The sequence below is a fragment of the Leucoraja erinacea genome, chromosome 10 (genome assembly GCF_028641065.1).
Source record: "Leucoraja erinacea ecotype New England chromosome 10, Leri_hhj_1, whole genome shotgun sequence".
NCBI lineage: Eukaryota > Metazoa > Chordata > Chondrichthyes > Rajiformes > Rajidae > Leucoraja > Leucoraja erinaceus.
In genome coordinates this window covers 29,086,597-29,107,059 of record NC_073386.1, presented here as the reverse complement: position 1 = coordinate 29,107,059, position 20,463 = coordinate 29,086,597, and the positions used below count along the sequence as shown (strand labels likewise).

The window sequence follows — 20,463 nt, the reverse complement described above, 5'->3', positions numbered from 1 at the left end:
AAAAATATATTTTATACTATTCAGGTATCCCATCTGTATTAGCAGTCTTTCTTGATCTAAGTTCGATAAACCTTTTGAAATGTTGTCATTTTATCTGTGAATGTTTCATGTGATAGCACAAATAATTTTAATTGCTTTGGTGACATTTCTCGGATATATATGTGCTTCATTGAGGATCCTCGAAGTTTTCATCTTCCCTCTCCCTTGCCTGAATTGGCAAGTAAACTCTGATACCAACATGTAATGCCGCCATTTGATATTGCCATCTCTGATAGCTTTAGCTTAAAAATTCTGAGGGATGAAACAACATTAGGGGGAGGGATATTTGAAATAGAGAGTTTTACAATGGCAGATACGCCTTTTTTTTAGTGCTGAATAACCAAACGTGCTAAACACCAAAATATGCCATATGATAGGAAATGCCGCAGCAAATGCCGCAGCAAATCTACTGCAACACTGTAGAGAAGGTTTATCACCTCCAAACCAAGTCCACCATTTTACGTCATAATAGTTAAAAACATTTCTTCCAATGTGTAAATGAAGATTCTTAATTTAACATATTACTATTAGCTTCTGTGGTAATTTGTGATCTGGAGGTCAAACTGTAGTATTGGAACATTAGATTCATGATATTTGAGTGAAAATATTGATTGTGTGCTACTTTCATTTCTACTAACTTTTAATATCTTCCTAATTCATAACTAGGTGCTTAATGTGGACTCTGAGATTTACAGTGATGTAGATGTGCAGAAATATTCAAAGGTAATGTAGCTCAGAACCATTAAGAAATTATTGACTGAAATGGTTTATGTGTTTCCATGTTGAATATTGCACCTGAATATTAACTACACTGGTGGGTCAACTTGACATAGTCATGGCACTTTGAGTTTTGCGTCACCACTTGTGTTGTTTAATAATTATTATCTTTATTGTCCACAACACTTCCAATGTTACCCATATTATTGCTTGTGACAGGGGGATTGAGATGTTATTCCTCTTTTTTGTCATCTCTTGAGCCAGAAATTTTGGACAGGAGGAGTAATATTTTGTTCAGAATAGTTTTTCTCTACTGTTTGTAATCTATAACATAGGATAAGTGGGTCAGTCTGTCCTTTGTGCCCCATTAACCCACATAGTTGAATCAAGGTTGATTTTTATCTCAACTTAATCTATTTTCTTAGCCAACACAAATTTGCTGATGTGTCAGGAGAAACTGCAGGTTTAAACCGAAGGCTAACACAAAAACTTGGAGTAACGCAGCAGGTCAGGCAGCATCTCTGGAGAAAAGGAATAGGTGTCGTTTTAGGTTGAGACTGTTCTTCAGACTGAGCCAGGTGAAAGGGAAATGAGAGGTATGAATGTAAGATATGCAAAAAGCAGCAATAATGAAGGAAAGGTGGAGCCCATAATAGACAATATAGGACTTATATGTATCAGCAAGACTAAGCTCAGACAAGGCTATCATTTCGCTGAACAACTTTGCACAGTCTGCGTCTGCCTATGTGATCTCCCGGTTGCCAAACGCTTCAACTTTCCTTTCCATTCCCACACTGACCTTTCTGTCCTGGACCCTCTCAATTGTCAGGGTGAGGCCAAATGTAAATTGGAGGAACAGCACCTCATATTTTGCTTGGGTCAGCTTACTACCCTGTAGTATGATCCATGATTTCTCTAACTTCAAGTAAACACTGCATCCTCTCTCGCTACAATACGTCCCTCCCCCACCCTAGTCGTCGTACTAGTTTCACTGTCGTCCTGTTGAGTTCTACTGCCTTTATAACTCATTATCATCTATCCCACAGCCAACAATAGACCATTGTGGGTTCCACCTTTCCTTGATTAGTGTTTCTTTTGGCATATCTTCCAATCATTTGTCCTTTATCTCTCGTTTCCCTTTCCCCTGACTTTTAGTCTAAAGAATGGTCTCAACCCGAGACGCCACAAATTTGCTGATCATGGTTTTAGTAGCGGAGAAATTTTCATTTTTCCACCTTTAATGCAAATACGGCGGCATCGTGGTGCAGCAGTAGAGTTGCTACCTTACAGCAACAGAGACCTGGGTTCGATCCTGACTATAGATGCTGTCTGTAAATGCTGTTTGTACATTCTCCCGGTCATTTGCATGGGTTTATTCCGGGTGCTCCGGTTTCCTCCCTTTGCCTGCTTCAAATATTTTTGTAACTTTTCCCAAAATGCTCTGGTGACCTCTGCTTCAGGTTTTGATACGAAGAATTTTCTGCTCCAAGAGGTACTAAAATTAAACTTCTCCAAAATTGCTCACTTTTTAATGAGTGATGTGACCAGAGCAAGCTGTCCACTGGAGGAGGGAAGGCATTCTGACATCGGCAGAGGTCACATCCTCAGGCTAAAACAGAAATATTTCTGAATATTTCAGAGAAACTAAAAAATAAGAAAAGAAAATAATATTAAAACTTAGAAATTTAAATCATGCAAAACATATAAAACACTCGTTCCTAGGTGATAGGAGCAGAATTAAGCCCTTCAAGTCTACTCTGCCATTCAAACGTTACTGATTGAATCAAGGCATGTAAAAAATACACTGGAATGCAAAATTAATATTGCAAACATCTCAGAAATCATGGCATTGATATTCCACAATGCATTGCACACTACTGAAATGGTAAAATGTTGGAAAATGGATTGCAACAAATGTTTGCATTGTATTGAGGTATTCAATGAAACACTGGTTGCAAAGATAAGTTAAGGGCCTGTTCCACTTAGGCTATTTTTCAGGCAACTGCAGGTGACTAGGCTGTCGCCACATGGTCGCCGGGGTGTCGCCTGTATGGTCGTGAGTAGTCTCCTCAGTCGCCCAAAGAGTTGTAGCGTCTTTCTGGACGCCGCTGGATTTTCAAAAAATTTCAGCGACAGTGGGTTTGACGCCAATGAGCATAGCTTGACTTCTCCTGACGTAGGTGCTGTCGTAGGTTGTCGCCAGGTGACGTAGGTTGTTGCCGGTGCAAACATAGGTTGTCCTCCGGTGCTGACTTTGGTGAATTGGCGGCTACCTACCTACGTCAACCGGCAAAATTGTCTTCAGTTGTCGTAGCTTGTCGCGGGTGGACGTAGGTTGACCGGTTGTCATAGCTCGACGGGGTGTCGCCTGTGTGGTCCTAGGTTGTTGTAGCTGTGGTCGTAGGTGACCGTCCTAATGGGTCACCGGTTGTTGGTAGCTTGCTGTAGCTTGACGTCGACTAGGTAGCAGGTCGTTGCAGCTTGTCGTAGACATTGTCGGACGGGGGCCCAGTCGCCAGTTTTTCGGCGACCTGCTACGACTATGGCAGTCGCCAGCAATCGCATTAAAATAATCGCCTAAGTGGGACCTTTAGATCACCCTTTATACTGCTAAAATCCACTGGCCGAGGACAAAAAGTGGATATGAATGATAACAACCTCACTGAGCAGTAAGCCTAGCTGTTACTGCTGCAGTGTACATTGTAAAACATTAAAAACTGCAAATAACTTGAAATATAATTATAGCCTTAGTCCAATTAATTCAATAATCATATCATTTAAAAAATAAATAAGTACAAAGGGACAGAAAAGGAAGTTATTTTTCTCTCTCTGCTAAATGGATAAGAGCTCAGATTTTGCTTTTGCATAATAATGTTTGGGAAAAATCTTACCTTCGCAGATTAATTGTGCATTTCTCTTGTTAGATGCAAGGTTAATACAAAAGGAGATTAATTCCATATCAATATGCTCTTCTGCACATTCAAACAACATCTTCATTAACTGTTTTAAAAAAAACACATAGTCATTTACTGACATTGATTAAAAAAAAATGAAACCGCTCCTCCACAGTAAATCCATAACTTTTTTTCTCAATACTTCGAAAGCCAAGAAATACAGTAACATGGTATATAAGTGAAGAAATTTGGTGAAACTGATAGGCTGAAGTGTGTTTATTTCAATGCAAGTATTGTGGAGAAAACTGATGAACTTAGAGCCTGGATTGATGCTTCAGACTATGTTGTGGCCATTGTGGAAATGTAGTTGTGTGAGGAACATGACTGGCAGGTTAATGTTCAGGGGTTTTGATGTTTCAGATGTGACCAAGAGGGAAGCAGAAGAGGTGGGGAGTTGTACTGTTGATCAGGAAGACTGTCACTGTGGTGCTCAGAGAGAACACACTGGAGGGTTGTCCGCTGCGGCAGAATGGGTGGCGCTGAAAAATAAGAAAAGTGTAAGGACTCTAATGGGATTGTATCACAGTGCCCACCAATAGTAAGCGGAAGATATATAATTGTACTAGACTAAGTGGGACCCCTTGGGTCCCAGCATCACACGGAGGGTTGGTCCCCCAATGCAATATTCCACCTCTCCACCAAGGGGAGGTGGGGGGGGGGGGCTGCTTTCTGGAGCGCTAGTATGGGTGTTATGGGCTGAAGGGACTGGTTTCCAGAGGGCTAGTATGGACATTGTGGGCCAAATGGATTCTTGGGCTGGTGGCTCAGTCACTCAAGCCTGTTGTGCTGGCAGCTCACTCACTCACGGCTAGTGGGCTGGCAGTTGACTCACGGCTATTCCTTGAAATCCCCTTTCAAGCAGGGTGCAAGGCCACCAAATTCAAGTGCAGTTTCTTACCATTTCAAGCAGGGTGCAAGGCCACTAAAGACGGCGAGTCGTGACCTCTCCCTCCATCTTTACGAGACTGACCACGCCCACACTTCTGGGTTTTATAGTCCCTCCCCCCTCATACCAGAAGGGGCGTGGCCTTCATGGCGTGATTGACAGGAGAGAGAATCTCTATATTTTTTAAACTCTAATAACTCTTTTATTTTTGATTGATGAGAAAAACCCTCGGCACCTGATGAGTGGAGGGGGACTCTTAGTACGATGGCCAAAAATCACAGCCGGACGTGGTAGCGTTTTTTCTAAAATCAATATAAAGCGCTAACAGGAAGTGGTCAAGATTAGACTTTTAATTATATATAGAAGGCAACTTTAATTAGGCAGGCCAACTTTAATTAGGCATGGCAACGTTAATTATTGGGCAAGGCAACTTTAATTGGGCAAGGCAACTTTAATTGGGCAAGGCAACTTTAATTGGGCAAGGCAACTTTAATTAGGCAAAGCAACTTTAATTAGGCAACACAGCTTTAGCATTTCCAAACCAAAGGCAACACAGCTTTAATTTCCAAACCAAAGGCAACACAGCTTTAGCATTTCCAAACCAAAGGCAACACAGCTTTAGCATTTCCAAACTATATTTTCAAACCACATTAAGGGCATTGACAGGTCAGTAAAACCACTCACAGTTTAGTAGACATGTGTTCAGCTCTGATAGATGTGATCCTCTCGCTCCCCCATCTTGCAGAGACTGACTGAGGCACTCAACACTTCCGGGTTTTATAGACCCTCCGGAAAGGGGCATGGCCTTCAGGAGAGAGAATCTCAACATTTTTTAAACACTAATAACTCTTTTATTTTTTGATGGGGGAAATCCTCTTGTCCTGCGCAACGGAGGGGGACTCAAAGATAGTCAAAAATCACAGCCATTAGTGGCAGCGTTTTTTCTAAAATCAATATACAGAACAGGAAGTGGTCAAGATCAGACTTTTAGTAATATAGATATATGTGGACAGATAACCGATAGATGCCAAAGCAACCGGGTTGTCGTCGTGGGTCATTTTAACTTTTCCAATATTGACTGGAACGTGCTCACATACCTAAAGAAGCTTTTACTATCCTCCTTTATATTCTTGGCTAACTTACCTTTGTACCTCATCTTTTCTCCCTATTGCCTTTTTAGTTATCTTCTGTTGCTCTTTAAAAGTTTCTCAATCCTCTGGCTTCCAGCTCAACTTTGCTATGCTATACTTCTTCCCTTTTATTTTTATACTGTCTTCCCTTGTCAGCCACGGTCACCTCTTACTCTGCTTAGAATCTTTCTTCCTATTTGGAATTAACTGATCCTGCACCTTTTGTACTATTCCCAGAAACACCTGCCATTGTTCCATTGTCATCCCTGCTAGGGTCTCTTTCCAGTCATGGAAACATAGAAAATAGGTGCAGGAGGAGGCCATTCGGCCCTTCGAGCCAGTACCGCCATTCATTGTGATCATGGCTGATCGGCCCCAATCAATAAATCGTGCTTGCCTTCTCCCCATGTCCATTGACTCCACTAACCTCTAGAGCTGTATCTAACTCTATCTTTAATCCATCCGGTGATTTGGCCTCCACTGCCCTCTGTGGCAGGGAATTCCACAAATTCACAATTCTCTGGGTGAAAAGGTTTTTTCTCACCTCAGTCTTAAATGGCCTCCCCTTTATTCTAAGACTGTGGCCCCTGGTTCTGGACTCGCCCAACATTGGGAAAATATTTCCTGCATCTAGCTTGTCCAGTCATTTCATAATTTTATATGTTTCTATAAGATGCCCCCTCATCCTTCTAAATTCCAGTGAATACAAGCCTAGTCTTTTCAATCTTTCCTCATATGACAGACCCGCCTTCCAGGGATCAATCTTGTGAACCTACGCTGCACTGCCTCAATCACAAGGATGTCCTTCCTCAAATTAGGAGACCAAAACTGTACCCAATAATCCAGATGTGGTCTTACCAGAGCCTTATACATCTGTACAAGAACCTCTCTACTCCTATACTGAAATCCTCTTGTTATGAAGGCCAACATTCCATTAGCTTTCTTCACTGCCTGCTGTATCTGTACGCTAACTTTAGTGACTGGTGTACAGGACACCCAGGTCTCGCTGTACCTCCCCCTTACCTAACCTAACCCAGTCAACTTTGGCCAGCAGCTCCATCATGCCTCCATAGTCCCCTTTGCTCAACTGTAATACTGACACTTCCAATTTTCCCTTCTCCCTTTCAAAATGTAGATTAAAAATGATCATATTATGGTCACTACCTCCTAATGGCTTCTTTACCTTGAGTTCCCTTATCAAATCCGGTTAATTACATAAAACTAAATCCAGAATTGCCTTCTCCCTGGATGGCTCCAGTACAAGCTGCTCTAAGAATCCATCTCGGAGGCACTCCACAAAGTCCCTTGGGGACCATGGTGTACCAACCTGATTTTCCCAGTCTACCTGCATATTGACTGCATCTCCCATACCACATTACCTTTGCTACTGTCAATTTTAACTCTTGATTCAACTTTTATCACCAAACTGACATTAAAAAAAAATATTGGTTGCCCAGCTGCTGACCTCTCAATGCCTTTCCTCTTGTCCCCGCACCCCTCCTCACCCCCCCCCCCCCCCCCCCCCCCCCCCCCCCCCCCCCCCCCCCCCCCCCCCACATGGTCTAGTAATTTCTAAATGTTAAATCATTTGGTCCTTTGGGTTAATTTTACTATTATTTTAAGTAAGTTATTTGAAACCAATAGATTGCAGCTCATTTTCAGTTAAAACATGATTATTTATTTCAAAATTATACTTGGAAAGAAGGAGGATTTGCATAATGGTATTCATTCCAAAGTGCTTGAATATTTTGAAATGTAATCATTATTATACTGTAGGAAACAAAACAACTATGACAAAGATTCATAAACAGCATTGAAATAAATAAGCTAAACATATTTAAAATATAAATGGAAAATAAATATTGGCTGGAGAACCAGAAAAGCTCTGACTCTTCCAAGTGTCCTCAATGAGCTTTAATTTCTACTGGTGAACAGAATGACCTGTGATTAACATCATCTTTGCAAGCAAGCCTCTCAGGCATTGTAACCCTCCCTCACTACTGCAATAAAGCGTAACTAACATCTTGAACTCAATCTTTAACTCGTGTGTGAGAGATCAGCCCTAAGACTAGGTGGAATCTTATACTGTTCTGTGGTTTTAGTTATTCACATTGCACGTTAATATGCAATAGTGCAAAGAGATAATTTGAGTACAGCTGGATGAAAAACTAGAACAAATATATATCTGCATATTCCTTCTAATTCTATTTTTGTTTTAATTTAGTTATTACCAGTTCATACATTGAATCTTGGAGTGGAGCTGGATTCATTTGATGGACGTCATTACATATCATCAATTTTGCCTGATGGACCAATAGGCCAAAATGGATTATTACAAGTGGAAGATGAAATTTTAGAGGTATAGTTTTGAGAAAAATATTAAAATTTGAAAATAATCTTTCTATTTCGTTAATAATAAATTATTTATTTTAATTTATTTTCTATTTGAAATAATTCATACAACAGGTTCAGGCAAACATTGTCAAATAAGCGTTATGCTTTCGTGTTTGTCAGTTCGAGAATATTCATTATTTGGTATGATTCCTGTTAACCTTAAATCGTGTTCTGCAAAAATAAATAAAAATGACATTAATTTCCAGTTCTCTACATATTAAGATACAGTTTGCATTTTATTTTTTTGTATAGGTTATGATAGGTAGATAAGTTCTGCATGTATAACACATGGGCCAGAATTTATATAGAGAATTGTTTAATGACCGATGAATATTAAGACTTTGAAGATGATTATTTAAAAACTTAAATTCTTGTATTAGTTTTGTCAATCACTTTCTCAAGAACTGTCAGGAAAGGTGGAATTTGGCCAGTTTCCATTACTCATGAGTTGAGGAGAGAATAATTTAAAGCAACATTAGCAAATTATGAAAATAGTTCAGGGGAATTAAATGAGACATTGCTGGAAAAGGAAAGTGGTTCATACAAAATGGATGTGAAGTAAATGCTTGTCTTGTCTCCGATGCCAATGTCCCATTAATTAATTTTAAACAAAAGTCTGGAACCATGCACCAAAATGAAAATTGCAAGTACAATGTCTGCATGCAAAGTATTTTAGAAAACTGCACTTCCACACAAGGCACACCATGTTAGATGATGCACTATGGTACAATAATTCATGCAGGTAGAACTTGCAAATATATTTGGTTCATTTAAGACAATAATAGTTTGAAATACTGCCATAATCTGAATATTTGCCTTCTATTTCAGGTGAACGGAAAGCAGCTATATGGAAAATCGCGCCGTGAAGCAATTTTATTTCTGAAAGATATGTCCCCTCCGTTTAATTTGGTCTGTTGTCGGAGACTGGTCGAGGAAGAAAATGAGATGCCTGTCGATGAACCCACTGGCATGGAAAGTGATGTTTCCCAGGTAGAGTTGGTGAATTTCAAAGGGAAATATACTGATATCTTCCATAATGATTCCATAATGATTCTTATAAATTGGTTGAGATATTTGGGAGTTCAGTCAAAATTGTACTTGATTACATTACTCATCGAGCCCCTTCATAAGTACTTACATAGTCAAAGCATCCATTTTTTTGTGACTGATAAATACATTTTCTTAACGTGGCTGTTCGTGAAGGCTGGGTCAGTATGTTAGCTACAAGGGGACCGAATACTCACCGTCAATACTCCACCCCTCCCCATCTCCCGCGTCCACACACCCCCCCCCCTCCCACCGCCAATTCCCTCTACCACCCCACTCCCCACCCCATCTTCCTCCTCATTTCTCTCATCCTACTCCCCTCACTCCCATTCCCTGCCCCATCACCTACCCAGGTAGTAGAGCAGCGCCAGGCTTGGAACTCGGCCTGGTTCTCGTACTCGGCCAGGCCCTGGCTGTAGACCCCAACCATCAGCTCGGCCGCCGCCTGGGTTCCAGTCCAGTTCCCGGCTTCATCTCCGGGCTCGTCACTGACCCCGGACCCAGGATCATCCTTGTTTCCAGCGGCGGCTTCTTTCTCGGGCCCAGTCACGGCCCATGCCCCATCCCAAGCTCTGGGCTCGTTCCTCACTCCAACTCCAGCACCAGTCTCGGCTCCAGCCCAGGTCCAGTCCCTGGGCCCAGCCCGCGATATCACCCTCCTCACCAGGCACCGATCGGGCGACGGCAGCCGCCGCCACTCCTCGTTCACCAGAGCGCTGGAGTGCCCCTCCTTCCCGGTGTGTCCCGTTCTGCCTTGCGAGTGCATTGTGACATCACTTGGATTTTATTTTGCGAAATGGGTGAGTTTTTGAGGCTGTTTTTTAAATTTAAAGGATTAATAACTTAGGAAATATATGTGGGAATGCAACGGGAAGATGTTTATTGCTACGACGAGAAAATGTGAGTAGGATGTGCGAAAATGGGAAGGCTTTGGCCTAGCATTTGGAAAAAGATGGGAAAACCAGATTGACACATCGTGGGCACAAACAAGACAAAGACTTTTAGTTATGTAAAGCTAGGAGGAAAGAATTCAAGCAGGCGATTACCAGGGCCAAAAAGAGCCATGAATTGTCATTAGTGAGTCAGATTATGGGAAATGCCAACAAATTTTATATGTACATTAAAAATAACAAGGTGACCAGAGAGCTGGCAGGCCCAATCACGGATAAAGGAAGGGATCTATACCAGGTTATTGAGAACGACAAGAGAGGAGATTGCGGAGGGCTGGACAAGGATCTTTGTTTCTTGTCTAGCTGCAGGCGAGGTCATAAACCAATGGCGAGTGGCCAGTGTAGTTGAAGTAGCGAGAATTCAGGGAACTATAGGCCAATGAACCTCACGGTCGTTGTCGGGGAACTATTGGAGAGAATTCTTCGAGATAGGATTTACTAATATTTGTAGGAGAATGGGCCGACTAGGGATAACCAACACGATGTATGTGACAGGTTGCGTCTTGCTGATTGAGTTTTTGAGGGTTGATGAAAGATGATATGGCAGTGGATGTTGTATACATTGATTTTAGTAAGGCTTTGATGATAATAATAATAATAATAATGATAACAAATTTTATTTATGAGTACCTTTCAAGAGTCTCAAGGACACCTTACAAAAATTTAGCAGGTAGAGGAAAAACATGTAAGGGGAATGAAATAAATAGTATAGACATGACTTGTACACAAAGTACAGACAGAATACAATTCAAAACACAATATGAGGCAATTAATGGACAGATGAAAAGGGAGGGGGACGTGGGGCTAAGGATAGGCAGAGGTGAAGAAATGGGTCTTGAGGCGGGACTGGAAGATGGTGAGGGACACGGAATTGCGGATCAGTTGGGGGAGGGAGTTCCAGAGCCTGGGAGCTGCCCTGGAGAAGGCTCTGTCCCCAAAACTGCGGAGGTTGGACTTGTGGATGGAGAGGAGACCAGCTGATGTGGATCTGAGGGACCGTGAGGGTTGGTAGGGGGAGGGGACGTGATAGAGATATGGGGGGGCCAGGTGGTGGAGGGCTTTGTAGGTGAGGATCAGGATTTTGTAGGTGATCCGGTGGGAGATGCGAAGCCAGTGAAGTAGTTTGAGGACTGGAGTGATGTGATGCCAGGAATTTGTGTGGGTGATGAGTCGGGCGGCTGCGTTCTGGACCAGTTGGAGTCGGTTGATGTAGGTGGAGCTGATGCCAAGGAGAAGTGAGTTGCAATAGTCCAGTCGGGAGGAGATGAAGGCATGGATGAGTCTTTCAGCAGCGGGAGGTGTGAGAGAGGGTCTGAGTTTGGCGATGTTGCGGAGATGAAAGAAGGAGGTTTTAATGACATGGCGGATGTGAGGCTCAAGGGAGAGGGTGGAATCAAAGATCACGCCAAGGCTGCAGGCCTTGGGAGATGGGGAGACAGTGGTGCCGTCGATGGTGAGAGTGGGGTTATTGATTTTGCTGAGTGTGGCTTTGGAGCCTATGAGGAGGAATTCTGTCTTATCGCTGTTGAGTTTGAGGAAGTTATGTTGCATCCAGGTTTTTATAGCTGACAAACAGGAGTTGATATGGGAGGGGGGGGGGGGGTTGTGGGGGGATTTGGTGCCGAGGTAGATCTGAGTGTCATCGGCGTAACAGTGGAAGTCCAGGTTGAAGTGGCGGTGTATCTGACCAAGGGGGAGGATGTAGATGATGAAGAGGAGGGGGCCGAGTACGGAGCCTTGGGGAACACCTTGAGTGACTGTGGCTGTAGCAGAGGTGTGGTTGTGGAGAGAGATGAAGTGGGATCTGTTGGAAAGGTAGGAACGGAGCCAGCTGAGTGCAGAGCCTTCAATGCCGAGGTCTTTGAGTCTGGTGAGCAGAATGTTGTGGTTCACTGTTTCGACTGTTCACTTGATAGACTGGTAAAACATGGTAGACGGAACCATAAGATTAAGATGTATGGGATTCACAATGAATGGGTCATATGGGTTCGGAGCTGACTCACTGATAGATGACAGGGTTGTCATGGAGGGTATATATTCTGGCTGGAGATCTGTGCCCAGTGGAATTCTAGTGGGATCTGTGCTGCAACCTCTGCTGCTTCTGATATATATAAAAGACCTAAACGTAAATGTAAATGGTTGAGTAAGTTTGGTGAGTAAGTTTGCTGACGACGCCAAAATTGGAGGAGTTGGAGACAGTGTGGAAGGCTGTCAGAAGATACAGCAGGATACAGATCAGCTGCAGAAATGGGCGGGGATGAGCCAGTTGGAGTTCAACCTGAGCAAGTGTGAGGTGTTACACTTTGGGAGGTTGAATGTAAGGGAAGAGTACACAGCAAATGGTTAGACCCTAAAGGGGCTGTTCCACTTGGGCAACCTAATTGGCGAGTTTAGAAGATTTTGAAAAAATGACATGTTGAAGACCTCCTTCGACTATGTAGAAGACCTCCTTCCACCTCCTTCGACTATGTTGAGGACCAGCTTCGTCTAGCTACGACTAGCTACGACTAACTTTGGGAAAATTGGATACGGAATAGTGGAGAGTAAAGACGACCTCCTTCGATTCCCTTCGACCTCCCTTTGACTATGATGAAGATTATCTACGACTTCCTTCGACCACCTTCGACTACCCTCGATTGCCTACAACTAACATGCCTAACTACTACGACCTACTACAACTAAAAACCGACGAGTAAAAAAAGTATCGATTTTTTCCATGGCAACCTTTTTTTCACTTGCGGGCATTTTTTAACACAGTGAAAAAAACCGCCACAATCTAGCTGAGGCCTCGAGTACGCGGAGACCACTCTTGAGCATGAAGGAGAGTTACGAAGACCTCCTACGACCTCGTGTCGACCATGCAGTGAGTATGAGTCGAGGGCAAACTCGCCAGAACTAGCGGATTAGGTCGCCCAAGTGGGACAGGCCCTATAACAGCATTGATGTGCAGAGGGTCTAGCAGTCTAAGTTCTTAGCTCAGTGAAGGTGCCAGCACACAGATAGGTAAAGTAGGCCTATGGTATGGGTCAGTCTGAAGAAGGGTTTCGGCCCGAAACGTCGCCTATTTCCTTTGCTCCATAGATGCTGCTGCACCCGCTGAGTTTCTCCAGCAATTTTGTGTACCTTAGGCCTATGGTATGCTTGCCTTAATTGCTAGGGGCATTGAATATATGAGTCACAAAGTCATGATGCAGCTCTGTAGTGTTTTGGTTAGGCCACATTTGGTGTATTGTGTGCAGTTCTGGTCACCCCATTACAAGAAAGATGTGGAGGCTTTGGTGTGGAAGTTTACCAGAATGGTGCCTTGATTATAGTGTTCCGGCTACTGGGAGAGGGTAGATAGAATTTAATTGTTTTCTCTTGAATATTGGAGGTTGAGGGGAGATATGATAGTAGGTATATAAAATTATGAGAGGCATAGACAGTCGGAATCTTTTTCCCAGGATGGAAATGTCCAACACTAAAAGGTGAGAGGGAGAACGTTTTATGGAGATGCGTGGAGCAAGTTCTTAGACACAGAGAGTGGTGGGAGCCTGAAACAATTTGGCTGGGGTGGTGGTAAAGACAAATACAATGTGGCATTTAAGAGGCTTTTGGATGGGCACATGGAAGTGCAGGGCTAGAGGGATATTTATCATGTAGGCAGATGAAATTAGTATAACTTGGCATCATGTTCGGCAAAAACATTATAGGCCGAAGTGCCTGTTCGTGTGCTTACTGTTCTATGTTGTTGTATTATTTATGTTAAGTATGTATGGAAGGATATTTCTAAATATATTGCTAAATATAGTATTTGAATGTACTTTTGACATCCGAATAGAATAAGATAGCTTCACTTTCCTTTTAAAACACAAATCCCTCTGTTGTTCTGTACACCTTAAACACTTCTCCCTTACTGCTGCCATATACAAATTCATAAAAGCTTACGTTTTTCCAACACTCTCTGCTGGGTTTTTAACTAATGTTCTGTGTATGTTCAACCATCCTTTTGTGAAATCATTGTTAGTCCTAGAAGAATCAGCACTATATCATTAAATATCTGTATGTTCTATCTATAGGCTTCAGAAAAGTACGAGATGATAAGGCCACCATCTCCCTGGAGTAGTGAAAATTGTAGCCACCAGGTAAATTGAACTATTAAAATGAGAATCAAATGAGATTTAGATGTGTATCAGGGCATATCCCGTTATCTTTCCCCCCCTATGTATAAGACATTTTGCCCTTGTCAACATGATTTCCATGTCAAATTTAATTAGATTCATAATGGTAATTCAGCAAGATTTGGCCACTGTCCATTTTTTGATGAGCTCAAAACTACTATTTGGAGAACAACGGCTTTGCATCTTACCAATAGGCTATAACATCGAGCCTATATAAATACAGTAAACCCTTGCAATGATGGACCGCACAGAGGAGGTGGTGTCCGTTATTATCGATTGTCTGCTATAACTGAATTAGGAGATTAATATGTACAGTGCTATTGCCAATAAACAGCCAATACACTACACAATAAATAGTAAAGTACACAAAATACACAATGCCTAGGAACGGCACAGTGGCGCCATGGTAGAGTTGCCACCTTACAACAGCAGAGACCCAAGTTCAATCCTGACCTTGTGTGCTCGGGTTTCTTTCCATGTTGAGGAGACGTGCAGGTTTGTGGTTTTGGTGGCTTCGGTGGGTTGTACTGTTTCTGTGGCTCTCTGCATCGTGGCACCAGGGGGCCGGGTTCGATTCTGGCATCGGTTTGCTGTGTGTTTCTGGTGCACTAGCTCTATCCTACTCACTGGAGCTGGTGTGCTAGGGCACCCAGGGCAGGGGAGAGTGGGGTGGTGAGAGTCGGCACAAGCTTGGTGTTTCTACGCTGTATCTCGAAACAAAATCATAATCACAATCATACTTTATTAACCACGTATGTTTTTTTTAACATACGAGGAATTTGATTTGCCATACAATCATACCAATAAAAAGCAACAGAACACACAGAATACATTTTAACATAAACATCCACCACAGTGACTCCTCCACATTCCTCACTGTGATGGAAGGCGAAGAAAAGTTCAATCTCTCCCTTCTTTGACCTCCAGCGGTCGGGGGCCTCTAACCTTCCGTTGACGGGACGATGTTACTCCCGAAGCCGGTGGCGGGCTCCTGCAAGCTCCTGCATCGGGGGGGAATCTAGGCTTCCCCTCGCAGGGCGATCTACCCCGGGTTGGGGCTGGTCGAACGTCGTGCGGCTTTTGGAGCTTCCCGATGACCGTCCCAACCCAGACTGCGAGCTCCTTGATGTAAAAGTCCGCAAACCGTGGTTTGAGCATTGATCGCAGGCAAGGAATCGGCTCCGATTGTAAGTCCATGGCCCAGCGGTGGGGCTCAAAGTCGCATCTCCGGCAAGGTAAGAGACTGGAAAAAAGTTTCCCCCGAACCTCTTCCCCCCACCCCACATAAAACAAACCAGAGAACATTAACACAAACTTTTAAAACACACTAAAAATAACAAAAAAAGGCAAAAAGGACAGACATCAACAGGTGAGGCTGCCGTCGAAGCACCACGCGGTGATAAACTAAGCTAAAATGGTTCAAAAACACCATTCGCCCCATCCATCTAGTGGTCATTCTATGAAACAATGACCTTGATCTACTGATTTGGTTCTCTATAGCCAAATTATGTTATAAAGAAGCCATTAAAACGAGGGTTTACCGTAGTTGTGGTAAGTTGTAACATATATTTTAGCATCCCAAAAATGACGTTTAACTTTGAATAATGTGCAAAGTATGCAGCCAAAGGAACATCTGTTCTGAACATAGCTTTGCATCAGACACAGCCTTGGAAAAAGTGGTTTTGAATTGTTTCTCTACACCAATTGCACCATACTAATTTGTACAAATTTGTGATTTTAATTGTAGTGATCCCATGTGAAATAGTTTGGGCAAGTAAAATTCAGAGGTTTATTCACAGTGCAAATATTCACCATATATGACAGATTGTTACAATATTGGCAGAGTTATGCAGGCTGGCATAAAAATAATAGATAGACGAATTGGAGATAAGAGTGTGTGGCCAAGGCAGGTGCAAAAGCATTTTGAAGTGAAATAAATAGTATTAGTATTAGATTTTCTCTGATGCATCTGACCTGGAAATAGTTTGTGTTGATAATAGAGTCATAGAACATGGTAACAGGTGCTATTTATATTAAGCCGATTTTCCGTCACAGGGTCAATATAGCCTTCGATGCAATGGCATTTTTAAGTACTTCATAAATATTATGAGAATATCTTCCTCCACCATCCTCTTAAGCAATGTGTTTTAAGATCTCAACGTACCAAATTCCTTCTATATCTCTTAGCTTATATATATGCCATTTGATTATAAACATTTCTATTTAAGAGAAATGGTTCTTGCTATATATTAACTATGCTTCCCCACAATTTTTTTTAAACTATTCAAGTCGACTCTCAGCCTTCACCATTACAAAGGAAATAAACTAAGCCTACCTGGTTTATTTTCACAGCTGAAATGCTCCATCCCAGGCAACATACCGGTGAATTACTTCCACACCATCTTCAGTGCAATCACAGTCTTGGAAGAGTGAATTAAGGAAAATATAAGTTTGATAGTGCAGACTAGAAATCTGTAATATATTTATCTGACAAATTAGATGTAATGATTCCTGACAAGTCAATATCAATGTTTTACAAGTTAATTTATTTTCCAAAGGTGGATGTGGATACTGAGACTAATGCGGAAGAGGATGAAGTTGGGGAGCTGGCTCTTTGGACTTCAGACGCGAGAGTGATTGAACTGCATAAAGGTTCTGAAGGTTTAGGTTTCAGCATCTTGGACTATCTGGTACTTTCCAATTTGTATACATTTTTAACAATGGACAAAAAATACAACAATTACATTTTCTTTGAAAACAAATTTTAGAATATGTTTGATAGTAGAAATCCTTTACCAAAGTGGTGACTGTACTATTTTTGAAAATTGGGATAATGGAATAATTTAAGTATTAGCAGTTAAGTACTAGTAACAATTTAGTAATGACATTAATTTATTGTGTAATTCATTTGCAATTTTTGGTTTTCTTCCCATCCCACGGTGGAGAATTATATTTTTTCATGCAAAGGCTGGTGGGATGAAAGGTGAGGACCGGGAAACTCTATGCTTGTTCTGTCTGGGGAGGAGGGGGAGCGAAGGAAGAACTATGGGAAACAGAGGACTTGAAGGAACCATCCACAACAGCAGTAGGGAAACCGCTATTACTGAAGAGGATGTCCCACAGTGGAAAGCCACATCTTCAGAGAAAATGTGATGAGATGGCAAAATTGAGAGTAAGTGATGACACCTTGCAAGAAGAAGAGTGAGGAGGTATAGTCAAAATGAAGTGGTTGGGTTAAAATGAGGGAGAATAACTAGAATCCATCTTCCCTTGGGGGTTCCTGATCCCTGGACTGTTTCCTTTTCACTTATCAACCTGCAAGTTTTTTGTTGGAAAATGACAGGTGATGCCATGCTCCCAATTTTTACAAACATTGAGGTGGTATTGGAGTCTTCAAGCACTGGGATTAAGCCTCATTGTTTCTGGTAAACTAGTGGAGATATTTACGATGCATGACAGCGTTCAACATTATCCAAGGTTATGAGAACTGTGGAACTAGCCCAACAGTGAGGTAGTGATGTAAGAAACTGCAATTGGGATCAGGTCAAATATTGGGAGTCGAGTAGTTTTTTTTGTACTTTAGAAGATATCCTGTCATTTTTGGAGATTGGTAAAGATTGGCAAAAGTATGTTTTGTGATTAGATACTATTGGGACAGGGATTACCATTATTGAAAGGTTGGCAGATTTTCAGAGGATCGACCATTGGAAGGAAAATGTATTAGCTTCTGGCACACATATTACCTTCAGCAATTTAAACAACTGCCAGTATTCTGATCTATTTTGCAGGAGTCATCAATGTAACACAAAAGCAGCTGCATTTGTGTTGCTTTTTGTTGCAATGTGTGTGTCCTATTGGTGAAAAGGGAACATGTAAAGTATTGTTCTAAAAAAAAAATGATTGTTTGTATTATTAGGCATTCATTAAAACATTCTCCAACTACTTCATTTTAGTGCATAGCTATCTGCCAAATTTGTGTACTGTCTAAAAACAATTGACCCAGATGTAGGTCACTGATTTTACTTGTAATGCTGTTTACATTGTAATACTAATGAATAGTCCGTTAACTTTATAACTTACATGATAATGTCAGAACGTCTTGCTCTCAATCAGGATTGTTTTATATCTTAAAGCTGTGGCTATGAAGGTAAAATAAAATCATTGGGAAAGCGTAACTGTTAGAAATTAATTCAGCCTAGAATTAGCAATGGACAGTGTTATGTCTGAAAGGCATTAAAGGTAACTTGAGGATAGAAAGAGGAGATAAGAACTTGTTTTCTATTTTGTTCCTGTGGATAATTAAAGTTTAAAGTTTGCATATCCTGGCATATCAAACCATAACCTTTACCAAGGTTTTTTTCAATAAATCTTGCAGGCAGTATTTTAAATGCTGATTAGGTTTGAAATATATTGGTTTCTTTTTAAATTCCAGTAATCTTAATTTGATTCTAACTAGCCAAGATGTCCAAAATATCAGAATGTTAAGCATGAATACTTTGTTAGATATTGGGCCAAGATATATTTCCATCATTGTGGAAAGATTTTGAATTTTCATATATTCTTACAATTTATTTTTGAAAAAAGTATAATTGTCAAAAAAAATTGGATTGCACAGCACAATTCTCCTGTGCTTTACATGATTCAATTTCAATTAGAAATATTAAGTTACAAAGACGAATTGAAAACTTATTGCAAGTTCCGAGGTTTCCTTCCAGATGCTTTGCGTGTCTAATGTGCTTTTGCATGGATGTACTCAGCTAAGTGCATTTCCCGTTGCCACTTTCATGACTTTGGACATCTGGGTAACTAGCTGATGGCTTGGGTCATTTGTGGAGAACAGACTCTCACAAGATTTGTGAGTACAGCTTCATCATTACATTTGTGGCCATATTGGTACCAGTGATATAGGTAGGAAGTGTAGGAGTCCTGCAAAGATAATTTAGGGAGTTAGATAGTAGGTTAAAAACAGGCCTCCAGGATCGTAATCTCAGGATTAATACTCATTCAAGAATATAAAGATATTTAAAATATAATTATAATTTGGCATTGTGTGTGACACAAACATTGTAAAGCAAAGGGGCTGTTTTGTGCTGTACTGTTCTTAGGTTGAAAAAAATGGAGTGCGGTGAGTAACCCTTTGTACGTTTAACCTATTTAACCCCTGGAGATAGCGCGTTCTTTCGGCCACTGCAACTAACAGGACGCACTCAGTCACCACGCAGTACCTCCCTTCCCATTTGCTGCTGCTTCTTCCTGCTGCCCATCACTTTGTGCGCTCCCTGCTCTACTGCCGTCTCCTCATCCTATCCCCCTCTGTCCACTCGCCCTCTTAGCCCTCCAGTACCACCACCTCCTCCTTCTACCCTAGAGTCACCGACATACTCCACTTTGCGGTAGCTGGTGAGACGGGAGGGTGCCCCACGGCGATCAAATTCTACGGTGGCCCTGTCGGTGGCAGCGGCCTGAAGAAAACGCTATCGCCAGGGACTACAACGTAAGCCGCAACTACAGCCGTGTCACTGGACTGTGCAGTGGGTGAAGAGAAGCTCGCTGGTGCAGACCAGAAGCTTCAACGCCTAGTTTTAATGTGAAACGGCACAAAGTGCTGGAGTAATTCAGCAGACTAAATCAGTCTAAAGAAGGGTCACCCATGTTCTCCAGTGATGCTGCCTGACCCACTGAGTTATTACAACACTATGTTTCCGTTTCTGTATTGAACTATCATCTGCAGTTCTTGGTTTCAACTATATAAATGATAGTACGTTACTCAGTTACAACGGACAATCGACAATAGCGGACACCATTTCCCCCCTCCCACCCATCGTCTGTAATAATGTGGGTTTACAGTACTTTGTTATTTTGTAAATGCTAGAAAATTAAAAGTAACCAAAAGTTGAAATTAACTTATAATGAAAATATGCCACTTTAATGCAAGATTTATGCCAAAGTGGGTTGCAAAGTTCTCAATGGATCACAAAAATGTATTAACTGGTTGACCCTCAGTCACAGTAATAAAATACATTAAAAAGCTGACAACTTTTATTGGTGTACAAAACTATTTCGTGCTGCAGGAAATATATTTTTGTATATTAATACCATAATATAAAATTATTTAGAAAACCTGGCATCAATGCAGGCTGCATATAGAAAGTTTTTGCCTGTGTTTTCAAGATTGTGGGACCTATT

The 20,463-nt window shown here is 41.7% G+C and overlaps 1 protein-coding gene and 1 long non-coding RNA gene across 7 annotated transcripts in view; one reads left to right on the top strand and one right to left on the bottom strand.

Annotated features, from left to right (window-relative positions):
* patj (PATJ crumbs cell polarity complex component) overlaps nt 1-20,463 on the top strand; it is a 215,784-nt gene that overhangs the window by 47,402 nt on the left and 147,919 nt on the right. For all 6 annotated transcript variants that reach the window (XM_055641833.1, XM_055641832.1, XM_055641829.1 and 3 more), the window contains exons 14-18: nt 706-762; nt 7,951-8,085; nt 8,949-9,110; nt 14,176-14,241; nt 16,836-16,967. In XM_055641833.1, coding sequence (XP_055497808.1) covers nt 706-762; nt 7,951-8,085; nt 8,949-9,110; nt 14,176-14,241; nt 16,836-16,967 — 552 coding nt within the window. The remainder of the gene's footprint in view (nt 1-705; nt 763-7,950; nt 8,086-8,948; nt 9,111-14,175; nt 14,242-16,835; nt 16,968-20,463) is intronic.
* Nucleotides 3,650-20,463, bottom strand: part of LOC129700969 (uncharacterized) — a 65,955-nt gene continuing 49,141 nt past the window's right edge. The window contains exons 2-3 of the long non-coding RNA XR_008724131.1: nt 16,613-16,697; nt 3,650-3,756 (exon numbers count right to left, since the gene is read on the bottom strand). This is a non-coding gene — a long non-coding RNA (uncharacterized LOC129700969). The remainder of the gene's footprint in view (nt 3,757-16,612; nt 16,698-20,463) is intronic.